General features: G+C 29.4%; 1 protein-coding gene across 10 annotated transcripts in view; it reads right to left on the bottom strand.

Moving 5' to 3' along the window:
* The window catches only part of LOC130668408 (protein lap4), a 62517-nt gene that overhangs the window by 5621 nt on the left and 33144 nt on the right, over positions 1-23752 (bottom strand). For 5 of the 10 annotated variants that reach the window (XM_057470692.1, XM_057470687.1, XM_057470690.1 and 2 more), the window contains 19 exons: positions 22364-22448; positions 19729-19893; positions 19380-19555; positions 19108-19242; positions 18870-19022; positions 18717-18797; positions 17674-18579; positions 17210-17317; positions 16959-17138; positions 15789-15818; positions 15336-15494; positions 14834-15214; positions 14526-14681; positions 4055-4603; positions 3736-3841; positions 2267-2438; positions 1238-1343; positions 1058-1171; positions 183-296 (listed from right to left, as the gene is read on the bottom strand). In XM_057470692.1, coding sequence (XP_057326675.1) covers positions 183-296; positions 1058-1171; positions 1238-1343; positions 2267-2438; positions 3736-3841; positions 4055-4603; positions 14526-14681; positions 14834-15214; positions 15336-15494; positions 15789-15818; positions 16959-17138; positions 17210-17317; positions 17674-18579; positions 18717-18797; positions 18870-19022; positions 19108-19242; positions 19380-19555; positions 19729-19893; positions 22364-22448 — 3876 coding nt within the window. The remainder of the gene's footprint in view (positions 1-182; positions 297-1057; positions 1172-1237; positions 1344-2266; positions 2439-3735; positions 3842-4054; positions 4604-14525; positions 14682-14833; positions 15215-15335; positions 15495-15788; positions 15819-16958; positions 17139-17209; positions 17318-17673; positions 18580-18716; positions 18798-18869; positions 19023-19107; positions 19243-19379; positions 19556-19728; positions 19894-22363; positions 22449-23752) is intronic. The other 5 variants (XM_057470688.1, XM_057470696.1, XM_057470694.1 and 2 more) reach the window with 5 other exon arrangements.

Below are 23752 nucleotides of genomic sequence, written 5' to 3'. Positions count from 1 at the left end.
CATTTATTAAAGTTAGAATTAATGAATTAAAAAATAATTTTTTTAAAACGAGCTATTAGTAAGTGTGTTAACGTGAGATGTTTAACACAATTATTAGTTAATTATTGATAGAAAAAAAAATTCAAAAAGTTTTTAAATTATAAATTAAATAATTTGTTGAATAGTTTAGTTTTTTAAAATACCTCAGCTATTTTTTCTGGTTGTTGTGAATCTTGAGGTAAAGTAGACCCGTCTTTTGCAGAAGTATCCATCATTTCACTCATTTTTTTAATCACCATTTGCGCTTGCAAAGCATCCTGTCAGTAATAATTTCATTAATTTAAAATAAATTAAAATAACATGAGTGTAAATGTAGCAGACATACGAAAATTTTTTAATTACATATAAAAAAATAAAATAATTAAAATAATAAAATTTTTAAAAAATGCATGTACTGAATCTTGAATTGTCTAAACAATAGAATGGGCCAAAAAAATCGACTATTCCTGATGTTAAAAAAAAATTATTGTGCAAGTTTGAGTCCTTAATATGGATATCAAGAGGTGTATCGTTGCGACTATTAGTTTTTTGACAGAAATTTCATTGTTTATCCAAAACTTGTAAATCATCTATCTGAAAAATTTGAGCAATGTATATTCTTAAAGGAAATTGAATTCCCTACAAAAAATCTCTCTTAGTAAATTGACGTAAAATGAGCCGTTTCTTTGTAACCGTGGCTTAAACATTGATTTGTTTTTTAAATTCTTTGTTTCTATTTTGGATTTTTGTAACTACTAGAAATATTAAAATTTTTTTTAGTCAAGATAACATTCTTAAAGGAAATTTAATGCTCTACAAAAAAGGTCTCTTAACATTTTTTGCTAAATTCACTCCTTCGAAAGTTATTCAGGTTTTTGAAGTCGTTTTGACTCAACTTCAACCTTGAATAACTTTCGAAGGAGTGAATTTACTAAACATTAATTTTTTTATTTTTATTTTATAAACATTTTAATTTATTATTTCAAAAATTGTCAGATGTCCGCTAACTTTACTGTCATTAAAATATTTATTTCTTTACTTGTTCCAATGATTTGAGTCGAGCATGTCTCCAAGCGGCTCTTTTTTCAGCTCGGAGTGCACGCTGTTCCGCAGGACTTAAATGACTTTCTTCATCATCATCTGAGATCAATCCCTATTTAAAATGATCATCAGTAAAAATATATTTTAAATAAAAAATTAAAGTTAAAAAATTATTTACCTCCTCTTTCATCTTTTCTTTCATTCGCCGCTCAGCTTTCGCCGTCCTTACAATACTCGGGTAGCCCTGAAGAGAAGGTAATGAGCCCCGAGAGCTCAACCGGCTACTGTAAGGTAATCAATTAACGTACTAAAAGATTCATAATTTTTATATACATATATATATCATTTGTAATAAATTTATTTAAGTAAAAAAATAGATTTACAGAAGCCAGTAGTGCTGAAGTAGAAGCGAGTTCACAACACACTAAAATACTGCTTAGAATAAAAAAAAATTTTTTTTATAATTATTTTTTTGTTATTATTACAATTTATAAAAATTTTTTAAGCTTACATTATTAATTTAAAAAATACAATACATTTTTTCTCTTTATAAATTATTATAATTATCCTTTCACCTTAATTATTTTTTATAAGTAATAAAATAGTAGTTAAAAATAAAATTACTATTCTTAGACATTTTTCAAGCATAAAAAAGCATCATTAAAAATATAAATAAATTTTTAAAAATAAAATTACTACACATCTAAAATAAAAAAAAGCATAAAAGCAAAATGTAAGCATGCATTAATTTTTTTTAAAAACGTTGATTGTTAAAAAATATAAATGACAATTTATATAAATATATTAATTAACTTATCTAGAGTTTCTTAATAAAATTAAGTACAAGATAAAATACTTATGACCCTTCACTACAATTCAATTATCTAACGATGTTAATAATTAATTAATAACTAATAAATCTATTTGTGTAAAAATAAATCTAATATGAATATTTTAAAAAAAACACACATAGTTACATATGTACAAGAAAGTAGCGGAAGATGTACATATAATGTGTAATAAAAATAATAACTAACAAAGTAAAATAATAAATTGCAGCTGGCTAAAATATAAAAAGAGTGGACCTCGTGTAGAGACAGTCTTCCTCGATGGTGCAATTAAAAATAATTAAGAAAATACTTTTACAGTGCTCAATTGTAGAATTAGCGATGCATTTTTTTTAGCTGAGAAATAAATACTCGCTTACTTAGGTCTTCTATTATCATGTTCGATTATTTCTTCGGACTCTTCAAGACCTTCCATATCATCGATCTGAGCCCATGATTTAAATTCATCTCGTGTGAGAGTTGCTATTTTTCTCTCTTCTTCTTGTTTCAGTTTTTCTACCTCATCTTGACTGAGGAAAGTGAACACTTTTTCTATAAAAAAAAAAAATGTTATTTTATTTAGTTCAATAATTTGGTATCACGAATGTTTTCCCGCAGACATTAAATCCGCGATTTTATAATAATTTATTTACTTTATTTATTCATTTAAATTTTTGTAATATCATTGCAAGCGTAAGTGTGTTAATTACACACACACAAAACTTTTGAAAAAAGGGCAGATTACCGATTTACAACGTCGCGGATTTAACGTCTGCGGATGAAACGTTAGAGAACCCAATAATTTTAATGAGAAACTTGCAGTCACTGCGTGATTGCCCGAGTATTACTATTAAATTTGATTTGAATTTAATTCTTTATTAAAGTTTCTACTTTAAAGTAAACTCTAGAATCTTTTCTTTATTTTTATTATCATTGAAATTTAATGAGACAGATCTCATAAGCAAAGCGAAGTCATTGATTTCGACGACTTTATAATCATGGAAACCTTGAAAAAAAAACCATACACCATCAAATTTTTTTTTATTAGTCGCCTAAAATATATTTTTTTTCACTGATACCAAACTAAATTTTTTTAATTTTTTTTATCATAAAGGGCAGAGCATAGACTCAATTTTTCTTATTTTCTCTTAATTATATATATAATAGTTATATGTATTCAGTCACTTTCAGTGACAGAATAATTGCAATACTTATTTATTTAAAGAAAATAAATACGATATTTTTTCCCGCGTAATTTAAATGTAATTCAAATTATATAGATAAATTAATTTGTTTCGATACTTGGTAATAAAAAAGAGTTCAAACTACGAAAATACACAAATTCAAGTCGAGACCTTTTTAATGATGACAAATTCAATGATATTAACTGATTCTATTATATAGATATGGCCGTTAGCCTACGTCTAATAATTTTTAAAATTTTTTAAAAACGATAAATTATAAAAAAAAAAAATATTTTTAAAAATTGTACATGTAGTTTCTTTAATTTTCTACATGTGCATTTTTTTAGTTTTTTTTTTTTTTGTAATTGATGTTGAAAAAAAAATCCGAACACTGTTAATTGTCTGTTAACTTCAGGGTCATATAGATAATTATGTAACTCGAAATTAATCATAAAAAATAATTATTTTTAGATTTTTTTTTATCTCATTTTCAAAAAAATTAAGTCAACTAATGCAATAAATTAATTTAAAAAAATATATAATAAAAGGCTTAAGATTACAAAGATAAAATATTTTTTTTAGTAGATAATCCCAGATAAAAATTAATCATAGCGGCCGGATAAAATAATTACGACGTAAGTAAATTTAAAAAATTAGTAAATTACCTGGTTTTGGAGATGGTTTGAGATGTTCTTCAACAGCAGTTTCAAATAATTTTTTCCTATCGCTAACCGACATTTTAGCTGGCGTCGGTGAGGGACTCGGCGACGGCTAAACAATTTTAAAAAATTCGATTAATAAAACTCAAAGCAAACGATAATTAAATCCATAAATAAAATAAAAAGTGTTAGTAATTATTTATAAATGTAATAATAAAATGCGTGTGTGATAAAGATTAAAAATAAAGATAAAGCACCTGAAAGATAAATAAATAATTAAGTTAATAAGAAGTATTAGTTATTAAACATGCCAAGAAGACCTCACCTCAACCACAATATTTTTTCCATCAACAGAACGTGCAATCTGTATATCGTTAAGTGAGGTGGTGATACTCTTACACCCAGAATAATCCTTCTCACACCCCGGACTTGTCAGTGGCGTCGGCGGAAGCCGAAAACGCGGTGACTTATTGTTGTTATCAGGGTTAGATATATTTTTTTTATAAAAATCAGCGGCTGGATAGTAACTAGATATTTCGTGCATGGAAACTGGACGGTTATCTTTGGCAGGCATTGAGTTAACGATAGGACTTGTTATACATTGAGTTGATTTATAAGGAGAAGGAAGAGTTGCAAAGGTAATACTTCGCTTAGCATTTGATTTACTCTTCGATTTAGCAGGAAGAGTATGAGATTGAGACTGGGATTGGGATTGGGGTTGAGACTGTGAGTGGCGATCTAGATTGGTCGTTGTTGCATGGGGTTGTGACTTGATAGAGGCAGTAGTAGAAGTACAAGTAGTTACTGATTGTTCAGTTGATGTAGGATCATCCACAGATGTACCGTATTCTTCTTTTAATTTTGACTGTAGCGCCTAAAGTACATTAGATTCTTTAGTTTATTTAGGACAAGGATTTTTAAATATGCTACGTGACTTTTTTTCCTTAGTAATATATTTTTTTTTCGTTTGCTTTTCTTTAATATACATTATTTATATTTTTAACTCTTTGAAGTATTCATCATACTGCTTTTCATTTTTAAAATACTTCAGTTTTTGGTAAATATTTTTTTTTACCATAAGATTTTGATTTATTAAAATTTTTTTTATGCTGCAAAGAGTTAATTCCTAATATAAAATTAATATTTAATACAAATAGTTAATTAATGATGAAAATAAATTGACTATTGCCAAGAGAAATTCCTGTCGTGATGATCAAATAATTAAAGCATTAGGATTCCATAAATAATTTATTAATATTTCAAGCATTTATATATATATGTATATATATATAATTTTTTTAATTCTCAACGTCAACGTTTTATTTAATTTTCCATATATATTTAGATAAATATCGTATATTTTGTAATAATATATAAACATCTGGTCCATTAAAGTTATATATCATATATAACATCGATAGAAAATTTGTCATTTGTTGTTTTTTTTTTTTTTTTATAATTACATTACAAAGATTTTGAAACTTGTCAATGATATGGGCTTGCACGTAACAGATTATATTATTATTTAAAATTTTTTTCACAAACATTTATATATTTATTTTTCAAAACATCACTTTTTCAGTTTCATAAATATTTCATTTCATTTGATTTTATTTTATTTATTCTTACGTACGAACGATATACTTTTTGTATATGTATATATTTATATATATAGTTTTAATATTTTGGACATTTTTTAATAACACAATAAATAAATATATTACAGACTTTTTCACAACCTCGGTGATATTTATAAATTAAAAAAAAATAAAGTAAAATAAAAATGACTTCGTTTTTTGTGAACAATAAATATATATATAATTTATAATTAATATCAAAAGACAATAAATACATTTGTACAGTACTAACATTGAAGATTATCATTATCATTATCATTATAGTTATTTAATTGTTAATTGTTCATTAATGATAAGATTGGACGACACAAGATTTATATTTTGTAGGAAATATTTTATACAGCGAGCGTCGGAGCGCTTAACTATTCAAATATTCTCGCTACAGCGATATTTATTATCAACATTTTTAAAAAGCCAATCACTAGCTCAATTATATTAAAACAATATTTTTATTTCCGCCATACCTATGCCGGGTTTTAATTCCTGCTCTGTTTAGAGGCAAGAAAGTAGTTCTTTTCTTTTATGAGAAAACGACCTGAGTAACACAGAGACAACTTCAAGATGCCATAAAGATGTCTTTTAACCTTCCGTTACACGCGCTTTCTCTAGTGTCTCACTCGTATTCACGCCAACTCTATTAGGTTGAGTCGTGTTGTGCGAGGAATCCCCGTATTGCGCGTGTAACGAAGGGTTAAAAGGACAAGACAATTTTTTTTTGTCTCAAAGTCAAGTTCTTTTTATATAAATAAGACGTACAGATGTTGATCCTAGGAGACATAGAAAGTTTGTGTGATTTTTCGTATCTTAAAAAAGACATTTTAATTGAAAAAAGCTTAAATGACTTATTTGACCACACGGAAAGAACAAGATGATACTTGCTACCATCTCAAATTACTCTCAGTTACATCTGAGGTGAAAAAAAAATTTTAGATAGTACCTAGTATAATCTAGATTATACTCAGTTTCATCCCTGATGCTACTCAGTAACATCTCAGATTATACTCAGTACTATCTAAGATTTAACTCAGTTTTCATCCTAGATAGTAACTACATACATCTGGATTATACTCAGTACCATCTCAGATTATACTCAGTACTATCTAAGATTTAACTCAGTTACGTATCAGACATTTTTTTGTAGCGCATGCACGTTTAGTATACTAGATACGCATGCGCTGGAAAAAAATGGCTGAGTTGTAACTGAGTTAAATCTTAGATAGTACTGAGTATAATCTGAGATGGTACTGAGTATAATCCAGATGTATGTAGTTACCATCTAGGATGAAAACCAGTATAATCTGAGATGTTACTAGCATCTGGGATGAAACTGAGTATAATCTAGATTATACTGGGTACTATCTAAAATTTTTTTTTACCTCAGATGTAACTGAGTATAATCTGAGATGGTAGCCAGTATCATCTTGTTTTTTCCGTGCACACGGAAAAAAATTTTAATTGCTACAGCAGCTGTAGTTGAGGTGACTACAAGTTGGAGTAAAGATATGCCAATTCCAACTTGGAATAATCTCAACTACGCGTGTAGTAACGTCAGTACTATTTACGTAGTATCCTTTACTACATATTGGAGTACTTGCTACTACAATGTTTTACTACAATACTGTGACTAGAAGAACCACAATTTTTTCCGGGCATTCAGGTAAAAGACCCAGTATCCGATCACTCATGTATTTATTTACCTGTATTTACTAAATTTTGCTAAATATGTATATACAAATACGTGGAGTGATCGGGTACTAGTTCTCTGATCGGGTACTAGGTCTTTTACCTTATTTGTGATTTACTTTTTGTCGTCCCTTGTGTTAAGTCTTTTAAGCAGATATTTTTTCGGTGACAAATTTCTGAAAACTGACATCTTATGGATGTCACAAAGTCAAGTCTACTACTTGGAAAATGATAAAAATTAGTGCATGTGCCATTTTTTCCACAGAGGCTAAAATTTAAACTGTCAGGCGCAGATCTGGTGAATAATCGTATACATCACAGAGAAAGGTAGGATGCCCATACGAAAAAATTTATAACCTAAAATATAATCGGTTATAATTATTATAATTTGAAATATATTGTCGGAATATATCCACAAAATTATATCCACAACTTATAAGCAACTTTATAATACATTATAATCCAAAATATATTTTTAAGGTTACATTCGCTGATATATTCGCAAATTATAACCGGAATTATAATAAATTATACCCTAAAATATATCTTTAAAGGTGTACCCTTAGATGTATACGAAATTATAACCGAAATTATAATAAACTATATCCAAAAATATATTTCTAAAGTTATATTCTCAGATATATCCGCAAATTATAACTGGAATTATAATAAACTATATCCCAAAATATATCTTTTGAGTTATATCCTTAGATATATCCAAAATTCTAGCGAGAATTATAATAAATTATACCCCAAAATGTATCTTCAGAGTTACATCCTTATATATATCCGCAAATTATAACGAGAATTATAATTGATTATACCTCAAAATATATTTTTAGAGTTATATTCTCAGATATATCCGCAAATTCTAACCGAAATTATAGTCAACTATATCCTAAAATATATGTTTTAAGTTATATCCTTAGATACATCCGAAGTTATAACCAAAAATATAATAAATTACACCCTAAAATATATCTTTAAAGGTGTACCCTTAGATATATACGAAATTATAACCGAAATTATAATAAACTGTATCCAAAAATATATTTCTAGAGTTATATTCTCAGATATATCCGCAAATTATAACTGGAATTATAATAAACTATATCCCAAAATATATCTTTTGAGTTATATCCTTAGATATATCCAAAATTCTAACGAGAATTATAATAAATTATACCCCAAAATGTATCTTCAGAGTTACATCCTTACATATATCCGAAAATTATAACGAGAATTATAATAGATTATACCTTAAAATATATTTTTAGGGTTATATTCCCAGATATATCCGCAAATTCTAACCGAAATTATAGTAAACTATATCCTAAAATATATCTTTTAAGTTATATCCTTAGATACATCCGAAGTTATAACCAAAATTATAATAAATTACACCCTAAAATATATCTTTGAAGTTCCCGGGAAGAAAAAATTATATATAATAATATATAATCATATATAATTATATAATTTTGTATAATTATACATGATTATATCTCATTATTTTAAACTTTTTATTTTTAATTATATATAAATATACATAATTATTCAAATTTATATATAGTCTTATATAACTGTATATAATCATATATTTTTATATAAATATACATAATTCTGTTATTTTAAATATAATCATACATATTTTTACATTCGCTCGAAAAAATTTTATATAATTATATAAAATTTTATACAACTGAGTTCTAAAAAATTTTATCGAATCGCAATTTCTGAGTGAATATCAAGCTGTGCGGGTGTTTGAATCATAATATTTTGTGAAATAATTTAGATACAACCAAACAACGTAAGCCTATTCATAAAAACTGCAAAATGATTTAGAAAACAAAGTCTATAAAATTTTTTTCTCGCCTCCGGGCGGAAAGCGTCAACTTTTGTCCCGCTGTGCAAAACAAAGTTGCCGCTTTCCGCCTCCGTCGAGGAGAAAAATAGTATACACTCCTCGGAAAGTAAATAAGAAAGCCTCAGATCACATTTTTGTTGACCTCGGCTTCGCCTCGGCCAACAATTACATGTGATTTGAGACATTTCTTACTTTACTTCCCTAGGTGTGTAATATACTATTGATTTATTACCGCATTCATAAATGTTATAAAGAAAAACTTTTTTTTTAATTCTTGGAAATAAACTAACAAAACCCAAAGCGGGATGACAGCTAAAAAATTTTGAAGTTCCAACGATTAATTATGTTATAAAAAACTCAGATATAAAATTAAAAAAGTTTTAGTGAAGTTTAAAAGATTTTAACTTCTCATTTTTTTTTTAATTTGCCAAAAGAAGGAATTATTGCCCCGCTATTAGTGGGTATACCACTATTGGTCTCTTTACCCTATAAACAATAACATAATTGAATACAATACAAATAATAGAATCAATCATTTATTGATGTCTTCAATTTTCTAAAGTTGATTTGTATCCAAATAAATACAATTAACTTCTACTTTCAAGTGGTTCATTCAGCACAGTTGTTAATATATCCGACTTCGAATCAGAAGAGTTTGGGTTCGAGCCCATGACTCGGCGAGATTTTTTTTTTTTATTTTTTTCATGGCTGTTATTGTATATGTAACTTAATAAAGTTATATATAATTATATATTTATACCTCGATTAGACTTTAAAATTGTATTTGAAAATTTAGAATTTAAATTATAATTTAGAGTTATAATCTATGGTTTATAATTTGGATTATAATTTAAAATTATATTTGAAAAATTATAATTTAAATTACAATTTTGAAATTAGAATATGATTATTGTAATCTCGATTATAATTCTAAATTATATCTCACGGTTATAATCTTGCGGCAAAATGTCATATAATCTAGGATATATCCAAGTTATAATCATGGATACATATTTGACTACATTTTCGGTTATAAATATTTTCGTATGGGTGTCCCAATCCGCGTGTTTGTCTTCGACTCGGGTAGGCAATTATACACACGGATTGAAATATCCTGCTTTCCTCCCTAGATGTGTAATATACTATTTCTCATTGAAGAAAAGAACGACTTTCTTCCCTCTAAACCGGGCAGAAATTTAAATTTTCTGCGCAAGTATGATGAAAAAAAATGAATTCTAGCGGATATTTAAATTTGTAACCAACTAATTTAAAAGCAATTACTGTAAGCTCAATTTCTTCTGTGAAGAATTATTAAATATACTTATTTGTCATTATTTATAATGATAATTTCCCACGTAATTCATATAAAGTTTCAATTAAAACGTAATAATATTTTTCATTTTATTTTTTTGTCTATCACAGAAATATTCCCAATCATCGGCCAACTTTAGTTAAAATAAAATAAAATAAAGTATATTATTTACAGTCTCAATCAATAGATTTTTATCAATAAATTAACAATAACATTTTTATATGGTAATTTATTCAATTTATAATAAATAAATTGTGGACTGGCCGATTGAGATTCCAAGATTTTACTCTTAATCTTTAATGGCAGTAACAAATGGAGCAACAATATATATCATTATATATTTAATTGCATAATTTAATAACATTTATACGTACGGAATAGTACATTTTTTTATTTTTAATATATATAAGGTAAAAGACCCAATTATTCACACTGTCTATCTATTAAAATTATATATATATATATATATATATATATATATATATATATATATATATATATATTTTTTCATAGCATAAGATAGGGCAATTTGGACCGACAAAATATTGCGCCATATCTTTATTTTATTCAAAAATTTTTATGATCCTGAAGTTAGGAGACAATTGAAAATTTTAGGATTTTATTTTGAACAATTAAATTTGAAGAAAAAACGAAACTGAAAAAATTCACACGTAGAAAATTAAAAAGACTATAAGTGCAATTTTTTTAAATATTTTTTTTTTTATAATTTATCGTTTTTAAAAAAATCCAAAAGTTATTAGACGTCGGCTAACTTTAGTATCATAAATTTTTGACTAGATTTTTTTTTTTTTTAATTTTACATATATATATATAAATGATTAGTCAAAAATAAAATTATATTTTACATATAAATTTTATGACATGTCAATGACTGATTCATTTCAGTCATATATAAAATGCTTTATATTTATAAAAAAATTTTATTTATTAAGAAAAAAAAAAAATTATTAAATCAATAAAAGCAAAAATAAGAAATCGCGTTAAAAAATTTATATAATTAATATGAAACATAATCGATAAATTATAGTATCTAATATACTTTTTATGGTAAATAATTTGGGCCTTTACCCTACAGGTATCTTAAATACAGTTATGTTAATTAAAATAAATTTTTTTGGTTTGGTTGCTTTGGTTTTTTGTTTCTTTTTGTATAAATTTTTGTTTAGTAAAAAGATAAATTAACCGCAGTACAGTTTCCTGGGCAGACGCGTACGTAGATAGAGAGATAAATGATAGGATTGAACAACTCACTCCTGTCAGAGGGCGGCCAGGGTGGTACTGTCACCGTCCATCGTCTGTAAACACGTGAAACATGTCTCTTTTTTTGGCTCTCAATAAACCAGAGCATGCGTCACTACAAACACTGATATGACAGTAACCCGATCCATGCGCCATTGATCATGGGATTTTATTTTTTATTTTAATACAGAGGATTACGATTTTTTACCAATGAACGAATGATAAATACGATTATTAATAATGGAAAATAAATAGCGACACTCAGAAAAGGTAAAATATATTTTTTAATTTATTATTCTTGTTTCAAGACAATATACAGAGTAGAGGTACCATTTTCGGCTACTGTAGACCCAGTTTTGGACACAAAAAATTTAAATAAAATAATTTTTAAAATATGCAATGACAATTTATCTTTTTGATACTTTCTCATTAATTAAAATGAAGTATTAAATGTCCAAAAATGGGACAGTGGCCACAAATGGTACTTCTACCCTACTTTTTTTTTGTTTTAGTTTCTGGTAATTTGAATTATTGCTGTCTTAGAAATTTTCAATCAACTGATTTTATTTTTTGCCCAAAATAAGATAGAGGTACCGTTTATGACCACATTAGGCCCAGTTTTGGACCGTTGAAAAATTAAAATAAAATAATTTGTAAAAGACGTAATGATATAATTAATTTTTAAAAATGTCCAAAAATGGAGCAGTGGCCATAAATAGTACCTCTACTATCTTTCTCAGTAAGTTTTTGCTGTTAAATTAAAAAATATTTTTTTCAAATTCAAAATTATATACTCAGGCAATAAAAATAAATTTCTTATTAACCCGTCAGCACTCCCGTTATGAGCATTTTGCTCACGCTCGATTTTAAACATGAATAACTTTTTTTTTTCAAATGGAACGAATAGTTGAAATTTTTTCTATCCTTGAATAGTTTTATCTATTTTCAGATTCCGCTTGAACAAAATTTGTTTGGTTGTCATAGAAATTATAAAAAAAATTTTTTTTTATGCTCTTCAAAAAATGTGAGCATTTTCCTCATCACGGGCGTAAAGACGTAAGTAAAAAAATTCTATGTTCGGTTACTCTCGTGACTGCTCGTATACTTTCGGCAGTCTGCGGCGTGCGGAGTTGTTCGGTTGAATTCATTAAAGTTTAAATTACGTTTATTAATCGTCAATAAATTACAATTATCATTTATTTATTTTTTATTATTCTTATAATACATAGAGTAATTAATTTATGAAAAATATTTTCTTGCTTAAAATTTGAAAAAATTTGTTTGGTGCCTAGGCCTTAAGGGGTAACGGTAACCCATTTTAAATTCAATTTAATTTACGGACAAACACTAGAAACCTAAAATAGAGAGTCTTTAGCGTTTTTTAAAACCTTAACAGAGGGCTAGAAATTTCGTATATCAAAAATTCTTATTCGTCTCTGAGAAAAATTGTTTTAAAATTCTCATTTACTCAACGAGTGCAACAAAGATAGTCCCGTTTGTTTTTCTGGGTGTGAGAAAGAGGTCCGGTAGCGTATTCCCTTAAGCGTGAGCAAAACTCTCATCACGGGCGTAAAGTATATCGAAAAGCTGACGGGAGTGCTGACGGGTTAAAAGAGACAAATTAATAGTAAGATAAAAGCCCCTATACCCGCTCACTTTTCATTGGAGTGAGATTAAATCACTCAATATAAATTAATAAATAAAATGAAAAACCATATTCCTTTTATAGTTATTTTTTGAAGTTTCGAGTATTAGAATAAAATTTAAGTTTGAAGAATAATGTTGATAATTAATTATTATTAATTTTTTAAATAAGGTCCTTGAGTGGACCCATAGTCGCTCATTAAAAGTTGTCATGTACCATTACTCGACCAACACATGGCTCTATAGTCGCTCAAAGACAATATCAATTAAACTATGATAAGTTTATTGATTTGGAAAAATAATTTATAAATTATACTACTTTATTCTTTCATAATATAAAATTTCATGAATTTTAAAAATGTATTTAATAAGATACAGTTATAAAAATTCTTAAAAAATTTAACGTACCCTAACTTTAATCTAACGAATGAACGTTAAAGTAAAAAATGCCCGGCTGAGCGCGATTTTGAAAACAGTCATTTAATTTAAATTTATAATCTATTATAAAATAATTTGATACATCATATTTTAATATATTTAGATTCACAAATAATTATTTATCAATAATAATATTTTTAGTTGTAATGTTTTTTATAAAAATTATAAAAAAACGCCTCAAACATTTAAAGTGAGCGACTAATGGTACGGAGCGGGCAAAGGGGCTTTTATCTTAAGCAAATCTTTAATCAAGAATAATTAATATCCGAGTGCATATGACATGAATTCCCTAGTGATAAAAAATAGGCACATATGGGTGTATAGTTTTAAAATGGATCCCTTAAATTATTAAAAACATTATTTTTAAAATAAAATATATACCAGTTGGTGCAAAGTTTGCATGCTGAAAGTCGCTTAATGGCTTTAGAACATCTATTCAAACTTCTAAATAATCACGGGAACACAATAATGAAGGACCTTATCAACCGTCAAGTGTTTGGTTACAACAGAATATTCAAAATTAAATAATAATAATAATAATAATAATAATAATAATAATAATAATAATAATAATAATAATAATAAAATAACATCATCTAGACATTGAATTTCTCTTGACAAACATTTAACTATTTGAGTAAACCGATGAAAAGTGCTGCCATTTTGATTTGTGCAAGTGATTTTGTATAATTATTATACAAATATATATAACTGTATTTAATTTGAATTTTAATTTCTCATATTGTTGATGAAGTGCTACCGTTTATTGGAGAAACTACTAGTGCAACACTCATGACATTAAAAATAATAAATTTATAGTGGGATCACTTTGAAGATGAGACAAGTTATTTCCATGCATCTATCATGCATAAAAAATTCAAATAATTTTTACACAAGCTATCGATCTAAAAATATATACTAAGTAGCTTTGGAAAAAAATAATTTAAGTACTTACAGTGGGATTCTGTGGTGCCAGTGTGTGTTTACTCATAACAATAGTCGTAGTTTTAAGATCTTTTGTTCCACCAGGTGACTTTGGTGGCACAGGAGTATCAACAGGACTATTTGGTTTATTAACTAATGATTCAGCTGCCCTTACTACATCCATAACCTATGCAAAAAAAAGTTTTCTATGTCTAATAATCTACTTGCACTATTCCACACTAATCATTTTATTTAAATATACGACTAGCGATAGTTCAACAATTCCATGCTTCAGTCAGCGATAGATCGACTGTACAGCTGAGATAAAAATCTACGTACTTTTTCAGGAGTTGATTTTTCTCTGTGCTCAATCAACGCCCGTTCGCGTTCCTCTTGTTCCCAAGCGACGAGCTCTTCTTTCATTTCCTGCTCTTGTCTCAGTGTCGCGGCCTCCTCGTCATCTCGGTCAAGACTCGACACACTCTGAGACAAAGACTTTAGTCCTTCAGTCGGTGAGTTTTCTTTGATATCTTGAGATCTTCGTGACTCTTTAGACTCTCTTCCGGACAGTGTCAGCAAGTGCTCGACTTCGTTTTTATCGTAGCCCTTGCACACAACCAGAGTTATCGTATTGCCAGAGCAACGAAGAATATTGACCGCTTCTTGATGCGTAGCTCCCAGTAATGATGTGCCATTAACTTCTAATAATCTCATACCCACCTAAATATATTTATAAGTAAAATAAATATTATTAATCACTCAATTTATTTTTTTAAATCGACATTAATTGAGCCAATTTACACCAATTTAATAGCAACCATCGTTATATAAATTAACAGACCTTCAATCTTCCGTCACGCTTAGCAGCACCGCCGGAATTTATTTTCGAAATAAATACGCCCTCGTCTGTATGGTCTAGTGGATTTCCTCGCTGACCACGAAGTCCTCCTTTTATATGCATGCCTAATTTTTCACCAGGTTCTTTCACTATCACAAGTTCCTAAAATTTAATAAACAATTTTATTAAACTGCACTTAAATTTTTTTAAAAATAGATAATCAAGAATACAAAAAATATGTGACAAAAAAAAAAAATACAAGTTAAGTGAGCACGTAAATAAGCATCACATTATCAGCTCCAAGCAGTAAAAAGCCGCTTATTAATCAAATTATTATTTTATTATTGATTATGTAGTCATCTAGAGTAGAGGAAAGTTAAGTTTAGATAAAAAAAAAAAAATAATAATTTAATCGAGGGATGTAATAGGGATATATTCATCAGATCGATTACTTACTGTTACTGGGATGTACTCTATTTCGACCAGCTTGTTGAACAACAAGTTATTAAATTAACGTGACAGATAAACGATAATTTAATTTATCTCGCTGAATAATTACATTAAAAAAAATTAGGAATGATAGTGGATTTTATTTAAATCCGAATTTACTCCACTCGGAGTTTTGGAGTTTAAAAAAAATCACTCTGCATACGGAGTAAATAGGGAGTGTCTTTCTTCAGCTGAGTAAGTTCGGAGTTTTTATATTAAAATGAACTGATTAAATAAACAGTCGTCAGCTTCGCACTCACTCCAGATTTAATCCGTGTACACTCCGAAAAATTTTCCCAGTGCAATTAAATATTTAAACTTAAAATAGATTTTTGCACGCCTCGAACGCGAAGCGGAGCTTTATAACCAACTTGTTAAGGTCACGCGATTTCCTCACACTAAACTGTATAAATTATTTTTATATTGCATGTACACGTTATGAAAAGCACATAAATATGAAGAGGGAACACTAATAAATAAGCCTGATACTTTTTTTTTAATTGTCCAATATGTATTAATATGAAAAAAGTTCTATAAAAAAAAGTTATCGTGGACGTCCGTTAGTCTGTGGTTCAAAAAAAAGTCGCGGTTCGGATATCTAGTGGACTTAATTTTTGTTTCAAAATCATTAGAATTGTGCAGAGAAAATCACTACTGTAGTCCTTCTTGCTTTTTTATAATAAATTATTACTGTTAAAACCGGCAATTTTACATGTAAACAAACACACACTGCAGCTATTTTTATCAGGAATGTTCTCTTTTTTACTTTTTTCGTTGACTTTTATTACCGAATATTTACCATGAAAATTATTATGAAAAAAATGCGGGTGATTCAAACTTTGAAATTTAATTTTTTAAATTATAATATTAGCGTCCGAGGCGTGGACTTTTGGATTTTGAAAATTTTTTTTTTTTAATACAATAAAATATAAGTGAATTTAATGTTCGAAAATATTAATAACAATATCCCACGGTTTAAAAATAATTTAAAAAATAAAAAAAAAGCTGCTTATAATTATTAATCGAAGACGCGTGCAAGTATGCAGCATATTGCGAAGCAACTAGTCGTGAAAGCTCATATAATTATAAATATTAAATATAAAAGTCGTAAAGTTGGTAGTTTTAGTCCACCAGTACCTGATAATTTTCTGGTAATGGGTCGTGCTGTACAGTCAAAACAATCGACTCCCCAGGCCTCAATAGTTCCATGACAGCTTCCTGATGCGTGGCTTTAGTCACATCTGTTCCATTTACTTTCAATATCCTGTCACCCATGCGAAGTTTGCCAGACTTAGCAGCTATTCCTCCAGGTACAACCTAAACATTTAAATAGTAAGTAATTTATTTAAAATAAAATTATTTATTTATAAAAAAAGTGGGACACTTACATGAGATATAAAAATACCAGGCTCCCTAGCGCCGAATGGCGTGCAGGAGTGATCGGTGCCACCGATGATGCTAAAGCCAAGCGATCCTTCCTTCATCAGTACGACGTCCTGAATAACAATCAACAGATATTAGTAATAATAATTAAACAAAGTTAGTGGTTTAAATCCATGAGTAGATACTGAGGACGAGATGGCCAACGGTGGAGGATTTAATAGAGAGGATTGGAGCTTGTGAGTTGTAGCGTCTAGTCTAGCAACAGAGCTTTTAAATAATTTATCGTGTGCGTTGGAAATCTATGGTAATGTGATGTCTGTGTCTCGATACACATTACAATACATATTTATGTACAACAGAGAGAGACACAATAAGTAGATAATAATAATAATAATAAAAATAATAATAGTAATAGTAGCAATAGTTATTATTGATGTTTAAAGTGTCATGCGTGAAGCTGCAAGCATACCTCAATGATAACTGGCTGGAGCAGATGATTGTCGGTGACACGAGTAACAACTGTCTCGGTGAGTGTACTCTTAGTGATGGTCTCGGTAACTTTACCAAGTGTAGTGGGCGCCGGAGGAAAGTTAACGTCTCCGGGTAAGTTATCAGGCTGCTTGATAGTCACTGTAACGACTGGACCCTGCTGGGAGTCTGGCGAGGGCGAGGAGGTCGGAGGTCGTAGGAAGTGAGCGGGAATCATGGCCTGAAATTCCTCGTTGGTGATTGGCTTCGGTACCTGTATGTCTTCCTGCGGTGATGTCGCTCTTGCCGGTTCTGGTTGGCTGGGTGTTGTCGCGCCCGATTGTCGAGTTGGTTGATGCTGCTGGTGCTGCGATTGAGATTGAGGTGACTGTGGTTGTAGTTGTAGGTGTTGCTGCGACTGTGAAGCCGGTAAAGTTTGCCGTGGCGCAGGCTGAGGTGGATTGACAATACTCGTCGGACTTGTCACTTTGCCGTTATTAGAACTGTCGCTCACGCCGTTCATCTTGGGAATGCCGTTGACAGGTTGTTGCTGTTGCTGTTGTTGTTCGGGTTTCGCGAGCGAGAGTGGCGCCGGTGGTGGAGGAGGTGGCGTTCTTGCTGTCGGGCTTGGCGAGAGTGTTTTATCCGCGTCGATAGAACGTCGATACCCGGCGTAACCAGGTCGATTCGCCATATAACTGTTAGCCGTGTAGAGACCAGTGTAAGGACGCGGCGTGGATGCGCCGATCAATCGGGGAGATTTTTCCGAAGGGGTTACTTGCATCAACGAGCTCGCCTGGGAAATGGGTATCTCTCGTTCAACTACCAGCCTAACGAACCTTTCGAGACCTGTTAGCATCGACACAGCTTGCTCGTGTTTTGCTTCGCTCATTTCGACCCCATTGATCTGAAAAATTAATTATGCTTCAGTTGATTGAGTAGCGTAAGATCAAAAAGTTATTTGTAATTTGTTGTAACAAGAGAGCAATGCTAATTACTAATCTTGTTATTCATACCACACTTTTTTTTTTCACTATTACTTACCGATACAACTCTATCGCCAACTAATAATTTACCGTCTCTCTGTGCAACACCGCCGTCGGTTATTCTTGATATAAATATAGCCTGCGCAAAGATAAAATTAATTATACGTCAATACAGATTATTTACGCTCATAGCAATATTAAATACACTTACATCGGTATTGTCTTTGAAAGGCAGTGAACCTTTTCCACCCGCAATACTGAACCCAAGACCATTTTGATCTCGTATTAATGTTGTGTGCACAAGCACCGGTACTAATGTCTCTTCATTATTCAACGCAGGCAAAGGCTCGGGAATTTTCTTTGTCTAGAAAAAGAAAAAATTTTTTTTTAAATTTATTTATAAATAAAAACAATAAATAATATTAAATCAATAAATATATATCGCTTACTTTGACGTAATCACGCGACAAAGTATCGCCGTTTTCCAGATTGTGAGATAGAGCAGTCGACGACACATAAGAGGTAGCACTTGGAGCACGACTGGTACTCAGACTCGAGCACACAGAGTCTTTCCTCGTTGACTGCTGAAATTAAAAACAATAATTGCTTTTCCCACTCATGCACTACTAACTCACTAACGACGCTGGCAATAATAAAAAAATTTAAGACCAGTAAAATAGAGCGAACGAATAAATAGTAATTATCAAGTAAGTAAATTAACCTGCTCAGATGGTGGTACTATTCGCGTGACCTCTCTTAGTATAACAAGCACAAGGACTCTTCCACAAGCTTTTAAAACTTCAACTGCGTCGTAGTGATCAACATCAACCACTGAAACCCCATTTACCGAAATAACTTTGTCGCCAACCTTCAACCCTGCTAAATCGGCTGGACCACCTATTGATGTAATCGACCCAATAAAAAAAAAAAAATGTACTGTTATTACAAGAACCTTCAAAATATAATAGCTGTATTTGCTTTAGAATTGATTGGTATATATGTGTGTATATATAAAATATAGTATCTAACAATACACATATATATATAGTTAGTAGTATGATAAAACAAACCCTCAGTAACTCTGGAAATGAAAATCCCCTCATCGTCTCCTTTGAATGGCGTCGAACCAATGCCTCCTGCAATCGACAAACCCAGACCGCCTGTTGTTCTCTCAATATGAATCTCATACTGCTCTTCTCGTACTTCAAGTGACGGTTCCGCGTCTGACGTTGCTCCTGAAACATCAATTATTCTATGTTATATTATTGTTGTCATTATTATTATTATTGTTTTTAATATCATCATTTAAAATATTGAATCAATACAACATTATTATTGATTTGAGTACAAACAAAACAGAAAAAAAAAATCTGAAAACCGCCTGACCCTCTTCGAGCTCAAAAATTTGTTAGGCCGGTAAAACATACCTTCACTGAACAATTATAATTTTTGCCCGACGATATCTTTGGATGGAATGAATGGAATGAAAGGGCTCAACAAGACTTAAAACTGATTACATTTTGAGACGAATCGGGCAAGTAGTTTATAAGTTATACGCAAAAAACCAAAAAAAAAAAAAATTTTTAATTTTTATTCTTCGTATAACTCGTAAACTACATGACCGATCTACCCCAAAATCTAATCAATTCTAAGTTTTGGTGAGCCCTTTCGATTGCAACCAAGTACGTTCAAATCAGTTGATTCGTTCCAAAGATATCGTCGGACAAAAAAAGTTCACACACACACACACATACAGACGGACTTCCATCTGGAAATAGTCAGAAGAGCTTCCTAGGACCTCAAAACGTCGACATCTGATGAAAACTCGATTTTCGAAAATCGGACCGAAACCAATAACTTTGAAATTTGAAATTTAAAATTTGAATTTTCTCAGCGGGAAATTAAAAAAATTCAAAACCAATAAATAAATTCCTACAATATTTCATTGCAATTAAATTCACCTTTTAAATGCCGCGTTTTTACAAACATTCGAAAACGTTTCGGCATTTTTGAAAGTATTTTTCTTATTTACTGTAGACCGTAACCATTGAATGGATATCAAAACCAGAAACAATTTAATTATGAACAGGAATTTCAATTATGATTCACACAACATTCTGCCTCACAGTTAATCACTATTTCCGTTTATGTGCTGTTGTTACATATACAGTACATATATATATACATATATATACGGGTATGTATCCGTACTACGACGATACTATGATACAATTGTACGTCTACATCAACAGCCGTATCATCGGAGATAAAGATAATGTATCAGCGATAAGACATGAGTAATTTAATCGTATCTTATCATCTTTACTGACGGTTCAAATTAACCTGGGACTTGTTTTGATGTGTACATATATGCGCTGAGGTAAAATTAGAACAAGGTTTTTTTTACGCTTCGGTAAGATAATCTATTTTAATTTTAATATATTAATAAATATTTTTTTGAAAGCTATTATTGATACACCGATTCATGGACGGAAAATAAGAAACTTTGAGGCCATTCTCAGACAGTGTCCCCCACTTTTTAAAAATTTTCAATGACTTTCAGTTGTCACAAGCGTATCAAAACTTTATCGATTAAAAAAAAATTAAAACCTTAATTGAAAAAAGGACAACATGGTAGTAATTTGCCGAGGTATAGATTTTTACAAAATTACGAACAGTTGATATCAATTGGGAGTTAAACGAAATTTGGTAAATAAATTTCAGTAAAATTTTTATGTCTGCCGAATCAATTATAACAAAAAAATGCACATGTAGAAAATTTAAAAAACTATAGGTGCAATTTTTTGAAATATTTTTTTTTATATTTTATCATTTTGAAAAAAATAAAACAATTAGACGTCGGCTAAATTTAGTATAATTTTTAATTAAGTTACGATTTTTCAAAGTTCAAACATCAATTTTTCCTGCATAGACAATAAATTTTAATATTTATCCTTCAATTATTGACATTTTAATTATAAATTAAAGAATTAGTGTTTAGAATGAGTATTTACTGATTACTTTATTATTATGTTACATAAGTGTGAATGTATCTGACAATTGTCACTTTTTAAAATTTTAAAATAAACGAATGAAATGTAAGTACCCAAGTAGCACAGAGACAACTTTAAGATTTTTTAAAGATATCTTTTAAAAGAATAAGACAAATCTTTATTTGTCAGAAAGTCACCTTTTTCGTATGAATACGACATGCAAATGTTGGTTCCGGAGACAGAGAAAATTTGTGTTGTTTTTCCTGTCTTATGTCAATTAAAAAGTCATTTAGATTACTTATTTTACCACGATTTGTAATTTACTTTGTGCCGTCACTTGTGTCAAGTTTTTTAACCAGATTTTTTTCCCTTTCCCTGACATAAATTTCTGATCATTTTATCAACATTTTGGTGCCTTATCGATGTCAAAAAGTTGTCTAAAAACTGATATCTTATAGATGTCGTAAAGTCTGCTACTTGGGTAGAGTAAAAATTAAAAAATGCATATTCAGATAAATGCAAGATCCGCACGCGCATTTTTTTCAATTTCATTATTTTAATTAATTCAATTACTTAAAATTTATAAATTGTCTTATGTCTGCTGCATTCATAACTCATTACATTACTTGTCATTTATCAATTTATACAGTTAATTTTTTTCCGTGTAGCAGATACGATATAAAAATTCTAATAAAAAAAAATAAAAGTTTACCTTGACTGTGGATATCGTAATTGTCGACAGACTCGGTAGGAAGACTTGCGGATACGGATGTCTCGTCGTTTTTCTTCATCATTGCCTAGATTAAAATAAATATAAATATTAAATGTAATATTTATTTCAAATATTCAAGTCCAGCGGTTAACCATTCCAGTTGTGTCAGCGGTTTACAATAACAGTAAGTTATATGCAAACTATACATTAAAAATAATAACTCTACACGCGATACCTAGATTTTTTCTACCTCATTTCACAATATTTATATTATTTATATCTATCTTCCTCACGCTCATTCCTAAATAAAATATTTATTACAATAAACAATAAAAATTAATAATTAATAATTAACAATACGAACATAGAATGAACAATAAATAATTTAATTAATAAAAGCTGAATGGAAACAGTGAAACGTTCAGTGCGAACAAAGCAGAATGCCTGATGGATTTATTATTATTATTATTTCTAACATAAACAAAACAATTGTGTAAATAAAATTTACAAGCAATTCAATAAAATAATAATTTTAATATTATAATTATAAAACACTGATTGGTGATTGCAATCAGCACCAATAGTATATTGTTATATACATTATTATATTATATTATATTATAGTAAAGTGTATAAATAATAAATAAACAAGTAAGAGAGAGTGTAGAATTAAATTGACCATAGACACTAAGAGTACAACCAACGAGCCCAATAATAAGACTTAGTTATGAATATAAATTTAAATTATAAGAAGAAGAAATGAAATAATAACTGATGCAGAAGCAGTCAAGTAGACACCACATAACGACAACCATAGATTAAATCAAGTACGATAAAATATCACTAAAACGATAATAGTAATAAATAAAAAAACAGTGAATATGAATTTCCGTAAAATAACACTCACTACGACATTCGCAATTCAAATTTATTTCAGCGCTAAGTTAAACCTACACTGTAAAAAATTAACGGAGTAAATCCGGAGCGGATGACTGTATTTATTTAATCCGCTCGGAGTGAAATTAACTCCGAAGAGAGTTTAATTTTATTTTAACCTCCGGTTCGAAATAAAATTCACGGCAGGGTTACAACATCTCTACTCAAGGCAAGTAGCTACTACTCTACTCACTCACAACATTACTCAGCCTCAACTCTACTCACAGTTTTTTACTCAGGTTTAACTCTATTAGTTATATTACGACTCTACTCTCGCACTTTAGCCTATCGATAAAATAGTAATTCTTTGTGAGTAGAGTTGTAGCTGAGTAAAGTTGTCCCTGAGTTTAATTGAAGCTGAGTAAAGATATAACTGAGTACTCTCTTAAATATTAAATAATGAAATTAGTGACTATTCACTATTTACTAGTGAAAAGTATATCACTAATCCAA

This window comes from Microplitis mediator, chromosome 5, assembly GCF_029852145.1.
Source record: "Microplitis mediator isolate UGA2020A chromosome 5, iyMicMedi2.1, whole genome shotgun sequence".
Classification (NCBI taxonomy): domain Eukaryota; kingdom Metazoa; phylum Arthropoda; class Insecta; order Hymenoptera; family Braconidae; genus Microplitis; species Microplitis mediator.
Note: the sequence above shows the minus strand (reverse complement) of the source record. Positions and strands in the feature narration are given on the sequence as shown.